This window comes from Triturus cristatus, chromosome 3_2 (assembly GCF_964204655.1).
Source record: "Triturus cristatus chromosome 3_2, aTriCri1.1, whole genome shotgun sequence".
NCBI classification, from domain to species: domain Eukaryota; kingdom Metazoa; phylum Chordata; class Amphibia; order Caudata; family Salamandridae; genus Triturus; species Triturus cristatus.
Genome location: NC_140584.1, coordinates 287,110,507 through 287,126,640, shown reverse-complemented (window position 1 = coordinate 287,126,640; position 16,134 = coordinate 287,110,507). Strand labels below are relative to the sequence as shown.

Sequence of the window (16,134 nt, the reverse complement as noted above, 5' to 3'; positions counted from 1 at the left end):
TGGATATATATGGTCTTAACATTTATGAGGACTGCTATGCTGCTAACAGTTTGACCAAAAGCGAACTGAAATCTGTTTGTTTGTCTCTAAAGTACGAACAACGTTTAAAGGCCAGTAGCAACTTATCCACCTGTACGCTCTATGACAGCTGCTGTGAGTTGTCAGGTTACCAACCTTATCTGAGCTTTGTTACTAGACCCTCCCACAGGTTCGTTCTAACTAGACTGCGCTTTGGGATTGCTCACCATTTAGTGGCGTTTCCCAATATCAAAAAATACCCAACCGGTCCCTGCCCTTGTGATGGCACTACAGCCCAAAGCACTATGCATTTTTTTATTGTTCTGCCCATTATATGGTAATTACCGTATTGATCTTTTAAAACCTATTTTTAAGAAATTTGGTGTTAGAACTGTTAAAGATGCCATGAAATTGATATTTAATCCTCCACCCGATGTTTGCTTTTTTACTGCTACATTTCTTCTCAAAGCTATCAAGGCAAGGCCTAGTATTATTTTTTAAATTGTTACTCTGTTGTTTTTATTACTTGTTTGTTTTAACCGTATGGATGAAGCTTTTATGACTTATCTTCTGCTATCTGTTTATGTATATCTTTGATGTTTTATCATGTTTGATCTGCTTTTATGGACTTTTGTCAAGCTCCGAATAAAGCTTTATGAATTGATTTGAATTGTATCTGGTTTAGAAAACAGATCTGCACGCCCTAGTTTGGTAAAAGAATCCCTGACATATTTCATCCAGGGGATTTTCATCGCATGGTCTAAGGAGAGGCAGTCCTGAATTACCAGCCTTGTCAGGCCCGCCTCTGTGTTTATCCAAATCTTTTTAATTATTAATAATGAGGTAGAAGAAATAAATCCCTATATATCTGGATCCAATCCATATGTGACATGCTTGCCGTAACAGTTACATGTTCATATGCATAGAGTGCACAGGCTATCTTTTTTATTTAACACTACACATGTTTCCCCGGCATTTGAAGTAGCCCTCTGGGCTCAAGCAATGGTATGTTTGTGGAGTGTTGTAATGGCGCTGGCCTGTAGGCATGTGGCTGTCAGAGCAGGACACACTTGTAAGGCTCTGTGATGTTTGTATAATACATGAAGATACTCCCACGGTGACTGATCTTTCTGCTGCTGTTTCCAGAGCGCAGTGATGGATAAGCTCGGGCGCTGCTGCCTTCTCCTGGGACTACACTTCACTTTATCCAAGGCCTTTCCTGTCACCTACAACCTGGATGAGTCTTTCCAGGCGGCGGCTCACCTTCCCCAGCGCCTTGGCTATATGTACCTGTCCATGTTCGCCTGCCGGCCCAAGTACTACTTCCTATGGACCATGGGTGAGAAATGAGAGGTTCAGGATGTCTGGACACAGCATGCTCATTGTACTGGGGCCCTATATACTTGTATCCATCTTTCCTTTCTTTTTTTCCTGCATTCCATTCTCGTTTCACTCCTTCGCTCATCTGTCTTTCCTTCTGCATCCTTTTTTATCCCATCTCTTTTTTCTATCCTTCTGTTTTTTGTTGTATTTCTACATGATTTTCTGTCCTTTCCATCTTTCCTTCCTTCTTCCTATTCTTTCATTCTTGTCTTGCTTCCTTTCTTCTTATCATCCTCTTGGCCTTCCTTAGCCCATTGTTTTCATCCTTCTTTCTTTTTGTATTCCTTGAATTGGTGAAACCGTTGTAATCTTTCCTTTCTATCGTCTTTTCTTCCATCTCTCCTTATTTCTTTCCATTGTTTCACTCTATTTTCCTGCTCTCCTAATTTCTTTCCCTCCTTGCGTTTTCCTTTTTAAAAATTTCTTTCCATCATGCATTGTTTATTTATTTCCTTGTTTTTCTTTCTTCCTTTTCTTTTCTGTCCTTCTTTCCATTCCTTTTCTTCTGTATCTTCTTTCCACCCTGCTTCCTTTTTTCTTTCCATCTTTCTTTCATTAGTTGCATTCTATATTCCCCCTCTGTCTTTTGCGCTTCTCGCTCCATTTCCTTCTCACTTGTTTTTCCTTGCCTTTTTAATAATTATCTTACTCTTTGTCACAGTTTTTGGCTCCTTTGACACCCAGCCCACATCATGCGAGGACCTCTGAGTCACAGATGACAGTTAGGAAGGGCTTTAAAACAGTACAATCGGTCCCCGTGGAACCCCCGTTTAAACCCATGTAGCGGGTGCTTCACTGTGCCCTTGCTTGCTCCCTCTGTAATCCCTGCCTGTCCTAAGAGAAAGCTCTGATGTGGTGAATGTGGCAGACACCCTGGGGCTTATTTACAAGCCACTTGCGCCGCCTGTGCGTCACTTTTAATATGGGAAAAAGTGACGTACTGGTGGCGCAAGGAGCTTGTAAATAAGCCCCCCTGTTCTTTGACAGCCCACAGTTTCAGCAGCCAGAGCATCTCCCAGCTGGTGGTGCTGTAGCAACTGAATGCTTTTAATGCAGCAGGTCCTCTCATTGAGTAAGGGGGCATGCACTTGTCCATGAGGCACCTTGCTGCACCCCCTTCCTTGTAGGTTCATCCTAAAGTGGCAACTTATCTTGGCCAATCCTATTTTTCAGCGGATGCCATCAACAATGCGGCAGGCTTTGGGTTCAGCGGCTACGACAAGGATGGGAAACCATGCTGGGACCTGCTCACCAACCTCAATATCTTGAAGATTGAGGTAAGTGAGCAAACAACAGATGTGGCCAGAAATGCTTAATCGCGAAACAGTACAGAAGCGAGGTATGTTAAGCGTTGTGATTCAGTTCAGTTCATAAACTTTATTCGGGTAGCTTAGTACCCATAAAAGCACAGCATCATAGCAAATTAAATGACAGACGGAGACCATCCTTAGAAGCAAGAGATTGCATGTATCTCAATACCAGCAACTAGACCCGCGAGTCCCCTATTCGTTACTTGAGGGTTTTTGGAGTGCCTCCACAGTCTGCCCCTCAGCAACAGAGGTCTGATGAGCCAGATACACACATGGATGACAGACTGTTACTGTGTAACAGGAACATTAACAAGTCCCTGTACCTACACACAGGTATGACCCTTGCAAAGGGTGACGCAAGGCAGCCGCTTCCGGACGCCAACTAGTGGTGGTACCACATTACTACAAAGGTCCTGAACAAGGCTATTTTTCAGGCAGCATGCTTCTAGGCTGTTAGGAAAACTCACTGAGACGAATGCTCACCGCAGACACTTATCAAGGGCTGGACTCTGCCTTCATACTTCCAAGGTTGTGAATACATTGAATACTATTCAATTGGATAATAGTAATACTTGTTTTAACAGCACCTAGAAACTGCATAAATATGGTATGAATCAACAAATATAAACACGTTATTATTATTATTATTTTGCCCGTAGTGCTGAGATCTTTGCTTCGTTCCTGTCTGGAAATATGGAATAGTCACATTAATTGACAGTATAAGTTGCATGTCCTGTGACAGTCATGAATAAGATGAGCTGCAGAACACATTGCAGTTTAGAGTGTCATGGACAGGTGGTTGACAGGTGGTTGATGGTGGCTGAAGTTAATAATGTTCAAGTCCTTCCATTCCCCCTGAGCTCCTGTCCCATCCTTATGACTAACAAGCAAGTGAGCATTGCCCTTGCTTTTTTGCATATTTATATAGCGCGAACTTGACCCGAAGGTATTGGAGCGCTTTACATGAGCACCGTATTTACATTACACATTCAGGCACGGGGAGATCAAGTGATTTTCCCAGAATCACAGGATGTGGACGCGACCCCGAGGCTCGAACCCTGGTTTCCAGCACCAAAGTTGGTAGTCCAGCCAACGGACCACATCCTCTCCCTTCCCCTCAGTAGAACTTCTTTTAGCCAAAGGCCAGGGCAAGTGTCAGGGTTACACGCAGGTACACAGCGTCCATCACTAGTTTCAAAGGGTGGACGCCGTCCCCCCTGCCAAGAACTTGGGTCCCACAGAAATATGCTGAACTTGTCCCGGTTAACCAGCGCCTGTACGTTGTCTGCTTTCATTCCCAGCAGCAACGTGCAGACAGCGAGGGGAGGGGGCTTTTTTTTCACCTCCAGCTGGGCCGAAGTTAAGGGGCCATCAGGCCTCCTTTTGTTTGAATATCTTGACTGGAGGTGGCCTGGAACCTCACACTTGACTGTAAATGTCACTTGGAGGGGAAACAAAGGCGCACAGCTTGCTATCTCTTCACAGGTACTTAAGAGAGGCAGCTTTTGCCTTTGTTCTATCCCTGAATATAAGTGCAGACACTGTAAGACTGTCCAATGGGTTGGTCTGTCCCAGTATTTACACAAATAATTTAAATAGCACTATTTTATTTCTTTTATAGCGCTACGTCGTGACGTCATGTGCTGTGATGGCACGCGCAATGATGTCACTTGCATACTACCTAACGTGGTCAATCCCCCCACTTCTTTTTATAGGACTTGTGCCCTGCCAAAGGCTGTCGCCGTCTTTCCCAGCTTTAGATGCAGATTCCTTGAATATGAAAGGAGCGGACCAGCTTTTAACATTACTATATAATTTTAGTCTTTTACGACTTTGCCAACTAACAGCCCAGAGAATTTCCTAGCATTTAAGAAGTGTCTGAACACTGTTTTTGAACAGACAGTACCTCACACCAGCACCCTCCACCAGACCAGTCAACTGGTAGCATACCGCTGAAATGAGGTGAGGGCAGGGAGACCTCTGACTTATCAAGATGAGAGGAAATGGCCCACTTTCCCATAAGACACTTCTGTCCAAATGGTCCACTTTCCCATAAGACACTTCTGTCCAAATAGCCCACTTTCCCACAAGACACTTCTGTTCTGCAAATCACAGCTCGGGTAGTGCTAAAACAACGACTTCATCCGGCCAAAGAGATCTACTGTGATCAGCTGATTCAGGAAGCCATCAGTACAACCTTGTGTAAAGTTCAGGGTGATTAGAGAGCTTGCAGACCATGCCCGCATGCTTAGTGCCAGCCCCCTTCAGGAGAGCTGTGTGACAGGCTGGACTACTTATTTTCTTTATATTAGCAGCACAGGTGATTTGTGTTATCAAAACCAGGCACAGAAGCCTTGTGAAATGGTCATATTCATGTATTAGTGCTTTTATTATTGGAAAAGAGTTTGGTGGGAAATACCTCCATCCAGAGTGGACACTGACTAACACTGGTGGTTTAAGGTCAGTGTACTTTTGGCGACTTTCTGTCAATTTTTAGCTTTAATGTTGGCACCTTTCCTTCACCAGCTTTGAATGTATCTCAACCATACTCATAGCTTTTTAATTGTTCTTTGTCTGATTGGCAGTTTCAAAACATTTATGCTACTTCATATATATTGTAAGTGGCTTTTGTTAGCTATAAAAATGAACTGTGATGATTGACTGCTGATAAAAAAAAGCACAAAAAGTAAAAACACATTATTCCATTCTGGTAATTGCTCATCGCCAGACGAAATGTTTGAGAGGCAGTGGCGCACAGACCCATATGGTTTATTTAACTTAAAGTTTAATTCGGTTAGAAAAACACACATACTTTTAAAAATCAATATATCCACTGCATGTGAAACCTAACATAATTTAGTATTATCAGTGTTGGAAACCCACTCCCACACTAGAAGGGGTGGTGGTGGTCTTCCGGAACACACTGTGGTAGCTTGGCTCGAGTGGTCAGGAAACAGGCGCAGTGCTAAGCATACAATATACCCATACAATAACCATGCGTGCATCCGTTCCAAAAACGACTCTACACCGTAAAAATTATGAAAATATTCTTTCTTTATCTTTTTCTCTTAGTTGCTGATTGGAAAAATAAATAGGTCAATCACAATATACAAGTTTCAATTAGTGCAGGTCAAATAAATATTGGCTGTTTGATGAAATAAATAGGGGTGATCATAAATAACAGGGCATAAATACAAGTGCAATATATACAGACAATTAAATACTTTGAGGCAATAAATACTGTACCAATAAATATTGTACACCATCAAGTCCTGTGGACCTATAAATATAGTGCAGCAATAAATAGGTAAAAACTCAATAAATACAGTATCCCCAATAAAGAATTAAAAGTATACCGCAACCCTCATATAATCAGATGACACTTCAATTCTTAAGGGCTGATAGGGCCCAGGCACAGCTTGTAGGGTTGTGGAAGGCTTGAGGGGGGCTACTCCCTGGCTGGGACAAGGCTGAGGCCTAATCTGAGGTAGATCAAAGGGGGGAATACCAGTGCCCTGGCTTTCTCTCTCCACACAACCTCTCTAGGTTAGTCCCAGTTCACCCCTTGCACAGTCAGGTTGGTTTCAGCACCTCCCTAGCCCCTTAGAGCAGTCTCTCAGGTCTCCACAGGGCCTTAGGCGCCCTCTACTCCACTTACTGCCCTTTTTCTGATGTTCCGACGCCGCTGGAGTCGTGTCGACGCCGTGAGGCGGTTCCGGTTCGGTCTCGGCGGCCTCGGCACAATGTCAGTTCTTTGACGACGCCGGCAGGCGGTTCCGGTCCGATGTCGGTGGCCTCGGTTCGATCTCGACCTCCGATTCGACGGCGTCGGGCAGTCTCTTCACGATGTCGACTTCGGGCGGCTCCGGTCCGATGGCGCTCTCGGCTCCGATGACGTCGGCCGGCCTGGCCTCGATGTCGACTTCCGGCGACTCCGGGGTGCGATCCTCACCCCCGACCTCCGGTGCTCCTCCTCACAGGCTCCGGGCGACTCCGGAGTGCGATCCTCACTCCCGACCTCCGGTGCTCCTCTACCTCGGTCTCCGACGACTCCGGAGGGCGGACTTCACTCCTCCGATGACGCCGCTCGCTCGACCTCGGTTCACTTCCTCCTCGACCTCTGGTATTCCTCACGACCTCCGTCGGCGCCCTCTCACGACCTCAGGCGGCTCCGGGTACGACGTCTGCTACTTCAGTCAGCGCCGCTTCTCCACCTCGGGCTCCAGGTCTCAGGCTACTCGACGCCGGACTCCAGGGAAACCAGTTTCCAGGTCAGGATCTTGCTGCTTTCTGCTTCTAAGGCCTGTTCCTGCTGTTCAGGTCCTTAGGATGAGTTTTTCTGTCCTCTTCCCACACAGGGCTATAGGCTGGGATCCATCAGTAGGGACAAGTATCAAGGGTGGGTTTATGGACCCCACTCCAGGCACAAGTTTCCACCCCTGCTGCTTCACTCCTTCCTCCTTCACTGTTGTGCTCCTCTCTCTTCACCAGTCAGGTGCCAACTGCCAGCTCCAACTGCCAACTGCCTCTCTTATCCTCCCAACATTCTAAACGGTCTCCAACTGTCACAGAGTTCTGGAATCTCCTGGAATGTTCTGGAAGGTGCTGGTAGGTTCCAGTGGATGCTGGTGATGTCACAGGTGGCCACCATTTTGTGCTCCAGGCCCTCAGACAGAAGTTTCAGGGGTAGCTAAAATGGCTCCCTGAATCTGCAGCAACACGAAAAAGTCTGGTGGTTCCCAAAAAGGAAAAAATTCAAACAGGGTTTGAGGCAAAAGTGGGACAAAATAAATAATGATGAGGAGGGACCACCCAAAGGGCTGACAGGTCTAACACGCGTCCCCCCCAGCTGAAAGTGGGGAGAGCTACCCAACCCCTTGGGAGTTCTCATCACTAAGGCGGAAATACCTTGAGAGACCGTCTGCATTGGCGTGGTCCACTCCAGGCCGATGTTCCACCTGAAAGTCCATCCCCTGTAGGGAAATAGACCACCTCAACAACTTGGGATTCTCCCCCTTCATTTGCATCAGCCAACGAAGGGGTCGGTGGTCGGTCTGAACTAGGAAGTGCGAGCCAAACAGGTATGGCCGCAACTTCTTCAGAGCCCATACCACTGCAAAGGCTTCACGCTCTATTGCACTCCACTTCTGTTCCCTGGGAAGTAGTCTCCTGGATAGGAAGACCACGGGTTGATCCAGACCCTCTTCGTTGAGTTGCGATAACACTGCCCCAATGCCATGTTCTGATGCATCTGTCTGGACAATGAACTTCTTGGAAAAGTCTGGGGCCCTTAAGACCGGGGCCTCGCACATGGCTTTCTTCAATCTCTCAAAGGCTTGCTGACAAGCCTCCGTCCAGACTACCCGTCGAGGTTGTTTCTTGGACGTGAGCTCCGTGAGAGGGGCTACGATGGTACCGTACCCCTTCACGAAGCGGCGATAGTATCCCGTGAGGCCCAAAAATGCTCGGACCTCAGTCTGTGTCTTGGGGGGTTCCCAGGCCATGATGGCCTCGATCTTCGCCTGGAGGGGTTGCACCGTTCCCCTACCCACCAAGTGTCCAAGGTACACTACCGACCCCTGCCCGATCTGGCACTTGCTGGCCTTGATCGTCAATCCAGCTTGTCTCAGGGCCTGGAGAACAGCTTGCAGGTGACGCAAGTGATCCTCCCAGCTGTTACTGAAGACGGCTATGTCATCCAGATAAGCAGCAGAGAAACTCTCCATTCCGGTGAGGATCTGGTTTACCAGGCGCTGAAACGTGGCAGGTGCGTTCTTGAGCCCAAAGGGCATCACACAGAACTGGTAGTGGCCATTGGGCGTGGAGAAGGCTGACCTTTCCCTTGCTCCATCAGTCAAAGAGATCTGCCAGTACCCTGAAGTAAGGTCAAAGGTACTTAAATATTGGGCAGCTCCCAGCCGGTCAATTAATTCATCCGCCCTAGGGATCGGATGTGCATCAGTCTTTGTCACTGAATTCAGTCCCCGGTAGTCCACACAGAACCTCAGTTCTGGTTGGGCACCCGGTGGTGCAGCTTTCGGTACTAACACCACCGGACTGGACCAGGGGCTGCTAGAAGGTTCAATCACTCCTAGCTCCAGCATCTTAGTGACTTCACTATGAATGCTGGCCTTCACCTTGTCTGACATCCGGTAGATCTTGGACTTCACAGGTGGGCTGTCTCCTGTGTCCACGTCATGGACGCACAGGTGAGTCCTACCCGGGACAAGGGAGAACAACGCAGAGTACTGCCCCAGGGCCTGGCGACAGTCCTCCTGCTGTTCAGGAGTTAGAGATGGGGAGAGAATCACTCCCTCCACCGACCCATCCTTTTCCTGAGACGCAAACAGATCAGGGAGAGGCTCGCTTTCCACGTCCTCTCCTCCGTCAGTCACCATCATCAAGATGACTTCGGGCCTCTCGTGGTGGGGTTTGAGGCGGTTGGCATGCAGCACCCGCAGGGGCTGACGAGGGGTCTTCAGGTCCACCAAGTAGGTAGCCTTACCCTTCTTCTCCAACACCTCAAAGGGTCCTGACCAGCGATCCTGGAGGGCACTAAGCTCTCCTGGTTCGATCACCCACACCTTCTGGCCAGGCTCCAACTCCACCGGGTGAGCGTTGTGGTCATACCACGCCTTCATCACTGCTTGGCTGGCTTCCAAGTTGTCAGAAGCTTGCTTCCACAACTTAGCCATTTGGCTCCGGAAGGCCAGCATGTAGCTCACCACATCCTGGGGGAGCTTTCTGGGAGTTCTTTCCCGGCCGTCTCTCACCAGGTTAAGAGGTCCGCGTACAGGGTGCCCATACAGAAGCTCGAAGGGGCTGAAGCCCACTCCCTTCTGTGGCACTTCCCTGTATGAAAAAAGTAAACAGGGTAGGAGGACGTCCCATTTCCTCCGCAGGCTTTCAGGCAGACTTCTGATCATGCCTTTTAAGGTTTTGTTAAACCTCTCCACCAGACCATTGGTCTGGGGGTGGTAAGGAGTTGTGAACCGGTAGGTCACTCCACACTCCTTCCACATTGCCCGCATATATGCTGACATGAAGTTGGTCCCCCTGTCGGACACAACTTCCTTGGGAAAACCCACTCGGGTAAAGATTCCCATCAGGGCCCTAGCCACAACAGGTGCTGTTATGGTCCTCAGAGGTATTGCCTCTGGGTACCGTGTGGCATGATCCACCAGAACCAGGATAAACCTGTGACCAGCTGTAGTCGGTGGATCTAATGGACCCACAATGTCGATGCCCACCCTTTCAAAGGGGGTGCTAACGACAGGAAGTGGTTCCAGGGGAGCTTTCAGCTTCACCCCTGTTTTCCCACTGGCTTGGCAAGACACACATGTCCGGCAGTAGGTATCGGACGACACTTTCATCTGAGGCCAATAAAAGTGTGGGACAAGACGGGCGAAGGTCTTGTCTTGCCCCAGGTGTCCTGCCAATGGTATCTCGTGAGCCAACTCCAAAAGGAAGGCTCGATAACGTTGAGGGACTACCAAGGCTCGTGACGATCCATGTAGGGGTGCCTTGGGTTCACTGTAGAGGAGGCCATCCTCCCAGTAAACACTGTAGTTCCCTTCAACGTTCCCTGCTGCCTGGGCTTCGGCCTGTCGCCTCAGCCCCTCAAGGGTAGGGCACTCCCTCTGGCCCTGGCAGAATTCCTCCCTGGACGGGCCTCCCTCCACGTGCCACTCGGCCGGGATGGGTAAGTCCTCCAGGTTGGTAACGTCCCCCTCCGCAGACTCCTGGCCCACCACCTCCGGTGGCCTATCCGTCCTACGGGGTGGAGACGCCGAGGCAGGCTCCTCCTGTCCTCGGTTCTTCCCTTGACTGGCAGCTGGCTGGGCCTTTGTTCCAGGCTCCAGCCGGAATGAACTCCCTCTTCGGGTAGTCTCGGACCTTGTGCTAACACAGGCCCAGTCAGGTGTACCCAGCATCTCGGTGTGAGTCCGGTATTCCACCTCCTTCCAAGCGTTGTGCTCCATGTCATTCCCCAGCAGACAATCGACTGGCACGGCAGGGCTTACGGCAACTCGAAGTGAACCTGCAACCCCCCCCCATTCAAAGGGAACCTCGGCCACGGGATAGTGGCCTGTTCTGCCGTCAGCCATCGCGGCTGGGTGGAGTACATCGGGAATTACCTGCTCTGGAGACACCAGCTGGCTACGCACCATAGTCATACTGGCTCCTGTGTCTCTCAGAGCCTCCCCTCTTTGGCCGTTGATGGTGATCCACTGCCCATACTTTGCGGTATTTGCGGGCACCTGGATCTTAGGAACCATCTCCCGTTCTCCCAGGGACACTAGAGTGACACCCGCCCACTCCCTTCCCTTAGTTAAGGGCATCTCCTCCCCGAGCACTACACTAGCTACTCCGGGGGGCTTTCCTCCAGTGGGAGGGGGTGATCGTTTCTGACACTTCGGATCTCCTTTATAGTGTCCAACGCCACCGCACTCGTAGCAATGGACAACCCTTGGCTGCTGGCTCTGGCCAGGATTAGGGTTTCTGGGTGGGTTAGCCTTAGAGGTGAATCCTGTTCCCTTCCCTTGGAAGTTATTTTGGGGGCCTTTGGAGAACTCCTTTTTCTTTTCCCCTCCTTCTTTCTTCTGGGGGGCGCCCTGTCCGGCCTTTTGAGTATCCCCTCCAGTCCCCCTTGTGGACACCCGGGTACTAGCCCAAATGTCCGCCTCCTCAGCAAGCTTCCGGGGGCTGGTCAGCTTGCTATCCACCAGGTGTTGCCGCAGTTCAGGGAAACATTTCTCGAGTAGGTGTTCCTTCAGTACTAGGTCAAACAGCTCCTCGTAGTTCCTTACTTCACTGCCCTGAATCCAACCTTCCAGTGCCTTCTTTGCATAGTCCAGGAAGTCCACCCAATTCTGTGTGCCCAGTTTGTGACTACCCCTGAACTTCTGTCTGTACTTTTCAGGTGTTAGTCCAAACTTTCTGATGAGCGCCAGTTTCATGGTGGGGTAGTGGGTCTGCTCATCCTCTTCGAGGGCCAATAAAGCATCCCTACCAGCTGGAGGCATGTACCTATACAATCCTCCTCCCCAATACTTCACTGGAACCCCATGGGCCCTCAACGAGACCTCATAGGCTGCTAGCCACTTGGCGATGTCGTCACCCGCCCCATAGCTAGCTACTATGTCCTTTGGCAGGTAAGGTTTGGATTCCCTGGTGATTTCTTGGTCTTTGCTGCCACCATTAGGAACAGTTGGTGCCCCAATTCTTAAGATCTGAAGCTCTATCTCTTTCAGTCTTATCTCATGAGCCATCTTCTGTTTCTCCGTCTCATGAGCCATCCTCTGTTCCTCCTTCTCCTTCTCCAGCTTTGCTAAGTCCCATGTGAGCTGTCTTTTCTCCCTCCGATCTGCTAACTCCACCTCGGATAAGCCCCCACTAGAGACAGTGCTGCCCTTCCTAGAAAGTGTCCTGGGCCCTGCTGACAGGTTCCCCACCTCAGGTTGGTACATCTCAGCCCCCTCGGGGTCAGGCTCTCCATCCCTGTCTTCCTCCTCAGCCTTGCTTTCTCGGCGTGCCTCCCCCCAAGCCCTTAAGCTGGTTTGGAGTGCACCCTTCTTTGCTCCTGGGGGACAGTACACCCCCTCCCGCTGGCAAAACTCCCTGAGTTGGGCCACAGTGTACGTTTCTAAGTCTTCCAGTACAAATTCCATCTTGCCCACTCAGGTTAGAGGACAGGTTTTGTGCAGTAACAATGTAGGGTGGTACCTTTAATAATACCTCCTCCCACCACCAGAGTAAATTTGGAAAAAACAAAAACCCACAATTAGGAAGGCCGCTGTGAGAAAACTCCCGGTGTAGGCCTATGGACTACCCACAGTTATTGTTGAGTATATGTAGGCACAGCTCTATCCCACCACTGAACACCAATTTATGTTGGAAACCCACTCCCACACTAGAAGGGGTGGTGGTGGTCTTCCGGAACACACTGTGGTAGCTTGGCTCGAGTGGTCAGGAAACAGGCGCAGTGCTAAGCATACAATATACCCATACAATAACCATGCGTGCATCCGTTCCAAAAACGACTCTACACCGTAAAAATTATGAAAATATTCTTTCTTTATCTTTTTCTCTTAGTTGCTGATTGGAAAAATAAATAGGTCAATCACAATATACAAGTTTCAATTAGTGCAGGTCAAATAAATATTGGCTGTTTGATGAAATAAATAGGGGTGATCATAAATAACAGGGCATAAATACAAGTGCAATATATACAGACAATTAAATACTTTGAGGCAATAAATACTGTACCAATAAATATTGTACACCATCAAGTCCTGTGGACCTATAAATATAGTGCAGCAATAAATAGGTAAAAACTCAATAAATACAGTATCCCCAATAAAGAATTAAAAGTATACCGCAACCCTCATATAATCAGATGACACTTCAATTCTTAAGGGCTGATAGGGCCCAGGCACAGCTTGTAGGGTTGTGGAAGGCTTGAGGGGGGCTACTCCCTGGCTGGGACAAGGCTGAGGCCTAATCTGAGGTAGATCAAAGGGGGGAATACCAGTGCCCTGGCTTTCTCTCTCCACACAACCTCTCTAGGTTAGTCCCAGTTCACCCCTTGCACAGTCAGGTTGGTTTCAGCACCTCCCTAGCCCCTTAGAGCAGTCTCTCAGGTCTCCACAGGGCCTTAGGCGCCCTCTACTCCACTTACTGCCCTTTTTCTGATGTTCCGACGCCGCTGGAGTCGTGTCGACGCCGTGAGGCGGTTCCGGTTCGGTCTCGGCGGCCTCGGCACAATGTCAGTTCTTTGACGACGCCGGCAGGCGGTTCCGGTCCGATGTCGGTGGCCTCGGTTCGATCTCGACCTCCGATTCGACGGCGTCGGGCAGTCTCTTCACGATGTCGACTTCGGGCGGCTCCGGTCCGATGGCGCTCTCGGCTCCGATGACGTCGGCCGGCCTGGCCTCGATGTCGACTTCCGGCGACTCCGGGGTGCGATCCTCACCCCCGACCTCCGGTGCTCCTCCTCACAGGCTCCGGGCGACTCCGGAGTGCGATCCTCACTCCCGACCTCCGGTGCTCCTCTACCTCGGTCTCCGACGACTCCGGAGGGCGGACTTCACTCCTCCGATGACGCCGCTCGCTCGACCTCGGTTCACTTCCTCCTCGACCTCTGGTATTCCTCACGACCTCCGTCGGCGCCCTCTCACGACCTCAGGCGGCTCCGGGTACGACGTCTGCTACTTCAGTCAGCGCCGCTTCTCCACCTCGGGCTCCAGGTCTCAGGCTACTCGACGCCGGACTCCAGGGAAACCAGTTTCCAGGTCAGGATCTTGCTGCTTTCTGCTTCTAAGGCCTGTTCCTGCTGTTCAGGTCCTTAGGATGAGTTTTTCTGTCCTCTTCCCACACAGGGCTATAGGCTGGGATCCATCAGTAGGGACAAGTATCAAGGGTGGGTTTATGGACCCCACTCCAGGCACAAGTTTCCACCCCTGCTGCTTCACTCCTTCCTCCTTCACTGTTGTGCTCCTCTCTCTTCACCAGTCAGGTGCCAACTGCCAGCTCCAACTGCCAACTGCCTCTCTTATCCTCCCAACATTCTAAACGGTCTCCAACTGTCACAGAGTTCTGGAATCTCCTGGAATGTTCTGGAAGGTGCTGGTAGGTTCCAGTGGATGCTGGTGATGTCACAGGTGGCCACCATTTTGTGCTCCAGGCCCTCAGACAGAAGTTTCAGGGGTAGCTAAAATGGCTCCCTGAATCTGCAGCAACACGAAAAAGTCTGGTGGTTCCCAAAAAGGAAAAAATTCAAACAGGGTTTGAGGCAAAAGTGGGACAAAATAAATAATGATGAGGAGGGACCACCCAAAGGGCTGACAGGTCTAACAATCAGACAAGTATTTTATAAATAAAATCAGCATAGTTAGATCTTTGCATAATTTCAAATTTATCAACAATCTTATTCCAATTTCTTCAACTATTTCCCCCAATGTTCCTACTCTCAGTTTGCTAAGGTTATGGTGCTGGAATAAAAAATGATACATTGTCGCTTTAAAACTTACACACAAACAACAATTTAGAAGCCTAATCTCAACAGAATTCCATCACTAAGTAATATTAAGGAGATGTAATTGCCTTAACTTGACTAAAATATGTAGTCATTTGTCATCACTATTTGCGGAACAATGCCAGTAGTTATTATTTAAGCCAAGTCTGGAACAACACACACAAACCCTAAGACTCCAGGAGTATTTTGGGCCCGATTCACAGAACTAACTTAAGACAAAATCCTAAACTTACTACTTTTGGTATTCACAGAAGGCATTTAGTAGTAGTAAAGTTAGGATTTTGTCTTAAGTCTGTCCTAAGTTTGTCTTAAGTCTTTCTTAAGTCTTTCTTAAGTCTGTCTTAAGTCTGTCCTAAGTTTGTCTTAAGTTTGTCTTAAGACTGTCTTAAGTCTGTCTTAAGTCAAACTTAAGACAAAATCCTAACTTTACTACTACTAAATGCGTTCTGTGAATACCAAAAGGAGTAAGTTTAGGATTTTGTCTTAAGTTAGTTCTGTGAATCGGGCCCTTTTTGTCCTCGAGGAAACTTGGCCTATCTTATTCACAATTTAAAACTCCATTTATCACTGAATACATAATCCACTAATATTGCAGACAAAATGGAATTTTCAATGTTCTTAATTACCTTAATTACTTTATGGCTTAATGAATTACCAGAGTGGAGGATTGCTCAATTTTCCAATCGTTCAGCACATTTTTCCATACCATGACCTTCGCTGCTTTACGGCACAGCTCCAGGTGTACAGCTTGCATCGATAAAGATAGACACATGCCCCGGTTTCTTTCTATATGAAGCCCTGTATCTAATCAAAATGAAACCTGTTTTCCTTCCATTAAATCATTGCACCCTACATAAACAAGGACTGAGAACATCTTTGCAATATACGCCAGCTTGGTCAGCTATAGTGACAAATTCCAATGTTACCTGCTGAACTGAGAAGGTAAAGTGGGGTTAGAGAGGAACTTCAACCCTACTCTGAAAGACTAAAGTCACTTTTTATAAGCTCATCCACAGAAAGCACAATCCTATGTTTTCTGGAATATTTAATGTTGATAGGGCACCATGCTTCCAGTCCTGGGCTTTCCTATCCTAAACTGTTTTCATCCGTTCATTTCCCAAATTGGCACAATCGAAGTAAAAAAGGGTACTGTAGGCACTAATACATTAAATGAGCGTTCAGGTCTGGCAAGATGGTGCACTGACATGGAGAGATGTGGCAACCCCAAAGACAGCCATCCATAGGAAAAGATTGTTACAGAGAGAAGAGAAGCCCACCCTAGGCCATACTTCTCTCCAGTGGTTGACACACATGTCTCCACATTGCCCCTCACTCTGACCTGTACACCACATGCCCTCATTGCACCTTCCTGTATTTGGTTGGTGA

The 16,134-nt window shown here is 48.6% G+C and overlaps 1 protein-coding gene across 2 annotated transcripts in view; it reads left to right on the top strand.

Annotated features, from left to right (window-relative positions):
* LOC146857163 (membrane-bound glycerophospholipid O-acyltransferase 2-like) overlaps window positions 1-16,134 on the top strand; it is a 151,760-nt gene that overhangs the window by 101,318 nt on the left and 34,308 nt on the right. For both annotated transcript variants that reach the window (XM_085647652.1, XM_085647653.1), the window contains exons 8-9: window positions 1,165-1,357; window positions 2,575-2,678. In XM_085647652.1, the coding sequence (XP_085503778.1) occupies window positions 1,165-1,357; window positions 2,575-2,678 (297 nt within the window). The remainder of the gene's footprint in view (window positions 1-1,164; window positions 1,358-2,574; window positions 2,679-16,134) is intronic.